Source organism: Geospiza fortis, unplaced genomic scaffold, assembly GCF_000277835.1.
Source record: "Geospiza fortis unplaced genomic scaffold, GeoFor_1.0 scaffold186, whole genome shotgun sequence".
In the NCBI taxonomy this organism is placed as follows: Eukaryota; Metazoa; Chordata; class Aves; order Passeriformes; family Thraupidae; genus Geospiza; species Geospiza fortis.
Window position 1 is genome coordinate 5677697 of NW_005054331.1, and position 6000 is coordinate 5683696.

At 36.6% G+C, this 6000-nt stretch overlaps 1 protein-coding gene across 1 annotated transcript in view; it reads right to left on the reverse strand.

The window, feature by feature from the left end:
- The window catches only part of UHRF1BP1L (UHRF1 binding protein 1 like), a 34259-nt gene that overhangs the window by 21902 nt on the left and 6357 nt on the right, over nucleotides 1-6000 (reverse strand). Inside the window, exons 5-8 of the mRNA XM_031057556.1 lie at nucleotides 3741-3881; nucleotides 2996-3166; nucleotides 1556-1736; nucleotides 95-178 (exon numbers count right to left, since the gene is read on the reverse strand). Coding sequence (XP_030913416.1) covers nucleotides 95-178; nucleotides 1556-1736; nucleotides 2996-3166; nucleotides 3741-3881 — 577 coding nt within the window. The remainder of the gene's footprint in view (nucleotides 1-94; nucleotides 179-1555; nucleotides 1737-2995; nucleotides 3167-3740; nucleotides 3882-6000) is intronic.

Sequence of the window (6000 nt, forward strand, 5' to 3'; positions counted from 1 at the left end):
TATCCAAGCTGTGTACGTGTATGCACAAATTTTTTTAGCTTTCAGACAAGATAGTCACAGTCACAGGTAATTCATAAAAGGCCTGCCTTCATACCTGCTTTGTGAAATGGATAATAGTCCACTGTTAAATAGCTGAAGGAAAGCTGCATGGCCCCTCCTGTAACACGTCTGTTTGGGTCTGTAAAACAAAACAATGCTTGGCCCTGCACACATTGCATTCAGCATGTTAGTTCTCATGCTGCTGTAATCCTTTAAACACCTAACACCTACTTTCTTTCCTTTACTGTCTCTCCTTACAACCTCATTATCTTCCCTCAAAATTTTCATTTAAATAGTCTTCACTGGTTTCTAAAGATCAGCTTGCAGAATTCTGTACTCAGTCACTACTTAAAAATTGTGTGCTGTTTTCAATGCTACTAAAAAGACAACATGTTGAAAGTACATTACTGCAGTTTTTCTGAAACAAAACTTTTTATACTGAATATATGATTATAATCAGTCTTTGAAGTCAACATTTACTTTCAAGAATACTATATAATATAATTTCATTTGACAAATATTGCAGTGAAGGGGTCTTCTGAGAATTTTCTCTTCTGACTTTTTCCACTGTTGAATTTAAACTCCAAAAATAAAGGATCAATAAAAAGATCTCACTAGGAGTGATAAATTCCAACCACAGTAGATACACTGCATGTAAGGAAATAAGTCTCCAGCCAGTGAAATTCATGCTCTGCTATTTTGAAAGTGTCTTTCCTAACCAAGGAAATGCATTTTTGTTAAACCCTACATTTTTCATATTTTTCTTCAGCAGACCATGTATGTTTCCATAAATTTTTCAGTGACTAATAATATAGTAGACCTTGTATGTTTCCATAAAATTTTCAGTGACTAGATATACAGTAGTATCTCACTCCCTATGATCACTTTTGAAAGGCATGAAAAAATGCCCTTATTTGTCTTCTTTTTTTCTGATTCTAAATGTGACTACATGCAATAGGCTTTCGTTAAAAAGAATCAGTACAAGATTTACACACAAAATTTTAAGGTCACAGAACACTCATTCCATTCTTTCCATGTGCTGCAGACCATATCAAATTGTCTAAATTAGTAACACAAAGAGTAACACTCTTTTATTAGTTTGCATTTATAAGAGTATTAAAGAAACAGATTGTATAGTGACCCCTTCAAGCCACAAAAATATTGTCACTGTATTCTTCATAACCCAGCTAACTTATAAAAGAAAAAGACCCAGCAGTAACAATCAGACTGATAGAATAAGTTCCTAGAAGACAGAAAAAGCAGAGAAGTACTAACACTCTCAGGTTTTGCAATTATTCTAAAATAATTACATTTATTAATGAAGTGCTGTCCTAACAGAGCCACCTAAATAGCTTTACATGAATCCATAGACACTGGAGACAATTCTAACTATTTGTCTAAACTAAAGTCTCTTGACTTTATTGTATTATTATTTTCTCATTATTGTATTCCTCAAAATGTCTCCCCTGAAGAAGATTATGATTCATAGACATGCAACTTAAAAAAAAAATAATACCTTTTTCTTTAGAGTGGATATCATCACATATATGTAGGTCCAAGTGGGAAATTACTAAGTGATAAGAAGTTTCCTTAACATCAAAATCATTAAACAATTTTACTATTACATCGTTTTGATCAGGTGCTGCTGTTGTCTGGTGCGCTTTCACCTGCTGGGAGCTGGGTGCAGGGGCAGAGCTCTGAAAAAATATTTAGTCAGCCACATCAATTTATAATGTTTATTGTTTCTTTCAAGCATCAGGATCTGCCTCCTTACACAAAACAGGCATTTGAAACAAGGAAAAAATCTGCATGACATGCATTCCCCCTTGAATCATTACTGAGATTTAAGTTTAGTGTTTTAGAATAAAGCGAAGTTGAGCTAATGGCTGTGTGCACTGTACTGCACAGCCAGGGCACACCCCATTCTCCCCATTCCTCACACTTCCTTACACCCCTGTCACTCACAGCACTGGTACTTTTCTAGCTTTTGTTGCAAGCTGTTCAGGGAACGAAACCAATAGTGGGCTCCATTCTGCTAATTTAATTCCTCAGGCTACATCACAACAGGGTCAAACATAAGTCAGTGCCAGTGTCAGAGAACAGGTGAGATATAAGTACAGGGCACTGAAGGACCAGAACCTCCCTGCTCAAGAGCAGGTAACCATTACATTGCTGTAGCTTCACATCACTGCATAAGGCACCAGGGCCAGCAAAAGAACTGAACTGTGTTGCAGTACACTGGCTTTACTCTAAGAGATCCTCTACAACTGACTGTACTGAATCAATCATGTTTTATTTTATAGCACTTATCTTCTATCAGTGTACTTGTCCTGCTTCTTCACACATAAGAAGAGGTGCCTCCCCTCAACACTCACAAAGCCCAGCTGGTCTAGCCTGCTCTATGTGCTGAACAACACCAAGATTTACATGCAGCATCAACAGCACAGATATGCCAGCAGAAATATATTTAAAGGAGAATTGGTTTTCATTATATATTCCAACAAGAGCTGCATGAAGGTAACCTCTTAATAAAAGCTAATTTTTCAGTATCATGAGAACAAACTGGACAAGCACTTTAAATTATTATAGTAACCATATCTACCCACACATTAAGGTTACCTTAATGTGTCTTAATTATTTAAATTCATAACCATAAAATATTTTGAGAACAAATTTACTAACAGTCAATAAAGAGTTAAGTAAACACAGAAGTCTAAACACACTGTATACGGGTAAAGAAAGAGAACTACTTTTATTTTCTTTGGTTAACATCAATATACAAAATCTTGCGAAGCAAAGACCATTTTAAACTGATTAATTCCCAGTATAATTTAAGATATACAGCTGAATGAAAATGAGTAACTGAATATTCTCTAAAATAACACAACTAACCACACTGTGTTGTTTTGTAGAACATACATACATAATGATACAGTGAGACAATCAATCCTCATACCTGGGCTGTTTCAGAAGCCAAGCTTTTCCTCTGTTCTGCTGATTTCTCTATGGCTTCACTAAGAGATTTGGCATACTGCACCATGGCTTTCAATTGGGAATCAGTCAAAACCCACAGCAAATCATCCAGAATCAGAACCAGTTTAGATGCCACAACATTACAGTCTTTTAACTGAAAAATAAAAAATTAAAGAAGTTGAACTAAGTACTTAAATTTCTTATATTAAATACATAGGGTAAAGAAAAGTTTTATGCAAAAAGCAATAACAAACATTTTTTTTATTTTAAATCTTATTCCTCTTGCTAATTAAGGAGTACCTAAGACACAGTATATTTATGCTTCACTCTATGTATTTGGCATGCATCAGATATTAAACTGCTGCATTTCTCTAAATGTAAGTGGTTTAAATATTACCAGAATTTAGAGAGATAAAACAACAAGCATCATCATAAACAAAGCTCTGCAGATCAAACCATTTTATTAATGGGACCTATATAAAGTCTTCATTTTCAAAACCTGTCTGCAGTATTTCTTGTAAACTCTACAATCTTGTAGATTTACAATTCTTGTAAACTCTACAATTTCTTGTAATCTACAATCAGTTACATGTTATGATAAATTTAGTTCAAGGAATTCTATATTCAATATGGTCTAAATTTAAAATCTTTACTATGTACATGTATGCATTAAGAGCATGAGTTACAAATTAAAAAATAAAATAAGACTTCAAACTTTTCAAGTTTACCCTTCTTTTAAGTGTGACCCTAATTTTTGATTGGTTAGTAATCAGTCGAACTGGAGCACTCATTATTTCATGCTTAGAACTCTGGATTGCATCAGCCTCTATTCTGATCATCTGCCAGTTGATTTCTTTAAAAGTCAAGACCTGTAAAGACAGTAAAAAGGAGAAAAACACCTTGATGCAATATGACAGTTACTTGCACCTAGCCCTATGATTGTGTATGTATACATCTGTACACAAAAACTCACATTAACCGTACAGACAGAACAAATACAACTCACTTGTTATTCCACCTAAAGGTGTCAGGAAGCCCTCACTCTGCCTGTCACAGAAACATTAAGCTACTTCCAAGCAGACTGAGGTAACAAGCAGCACTTAAAATATTCAGAAGAAAATAAAGGTCACAGCTATTGCATACTAGGTTGCTTTTGGGAGAGGAAAAAAATGATTGTTTCGTTTAGTTCCAAAATGTTAAAGAAAAGGACAGGGGAAGAAGCAAGGCTACAAGATAGGAGAGGTTTTTTTGGAGTGTTTTATTTCAATTAAAAGAGAAAGTTAAACATTGAGCACACTGCATGCCATGCAGACTCCACAAGCTCTGAATCCACTACATGGATTTCTAGAAGACACAGCAAGCAAATGTTCGAATAATGATGACACAAGAGCATCAAGTACAGCTGGACACTGAAAATCAAATATGGAAAAATGAACAACTGTCCAGCAGGAACATCAAATGAACAGGATATCAGTAGGGAAAACCAGTAATTCCAGTTTACCTAAAACTCCTTCCTGCATGATTTGGATGATGGGATCAAGTTTCCTAAGTAAGTTCACAGACAACACTAAGCTGGGAGAGTGTTGATCTGCTGGAGGGTAGGAATGCGCTGAAGAGAGATCTGGACAGTTTGGATTGATGGGCCAAGGGCAATTTTATGATGTTCAACAAGGCCAGGTGCCAGGTCCTGCACCTGGGTCACAACAACCACAGGCAACACCAGAGGCTGGGGGCAGAGTGACTGTTAACTGGGCCCCTCACTCCAGCACAGACACAGAGGTGGCTAGAGCATGCCCAGAGAAGGTGAAGAGTCTGGAGCACAAATCTTATGAGGAGCATCTGAGGGAAATAAGCATGTTTAGCCTGGAGAAAAGAAGGCTCAGAAGTGACCTTATTGCTCTCTACAACTGCCTGAGGGGAGATTGCACAAAGATGGGGGGTGGTCTCTTCTCCCAAGCAGGAGACAAGACTAGCAACGGAACAAATGAAACAGCCTCTAGCTGCACCATGGGAGGTTAAGGAAGGGACATGAGGAAGAATTTATTCACAAGAAGGGTGGTTAAGCATTGGAATGGGCTGCCTAGGGAAGTGTTAAGAGTCACCATCCCTAGAGAGTTTCAAGAAATGACTGGACACAGCACTTAGTGCTATAGTTTAGCGGGCATGGTGATGCTTGGTCAAAAGTTGGACTCTATGATCTTGCAGGTCTTTTCCAACCTTAATGATTCCATGATTACTGTCTGAAGAAACAAGGACCAGCCATGAGTAAAGAGCAAGATGGAAGAATTTGTTTGGTATATGACTTATTCTTACGTGTCATTCTCCTCTTGTCAATTTGAAAACCTTACAGCATATGTCCTGAGAAATGCAGAGACTTAAGTAAAACATACCCAGTGTGTCTGGAAAGGAGGTACACTCCATCAAGTGAGCAAGATGAAAAGTGCAGGGCAAAGCATCCTGAAACACTTTTTGCAGAAAAGCAGAATACATATCCTCTTCATACAGGAGATGCTGTGTGATCAAAAGCTTTTAAAGTATTCTAAGGAGATTGCTTATTATATTAATAATGTAGCTACAGTGCAAAGCTAAATGATTATGCCTTAAATATATGGTTCAGCACATGTTATCTTCAAAGTACAGCACTGGTTTTGGTTTTTCACCTTTTCATGCAATTTGCTGCTTACAAATCATTCACTGTACTATCTATAAATTTGTTTCTGGTTTAATTGGATAGGAAAGGAACACTCTCCCAAGGAAAGCTCTGTTGTGTACAGGTCAACTGTTCAGAATAAAATTCTTCCTAAAAACCACAAAAATCAAAAAATCTGCCAAAACAAAACTCCATCTAGTCAACGTTTAATTCTTCCCATTCAGACTTCATTAACATGGGAGCATAAGCACACAGATAAGCTGCAGGAAAGGAAAACTGTCAGAAAAATAGTTTTCAACTTCTTACTTTTGTGGTATTTTTCTCTGATATTCTCTTGG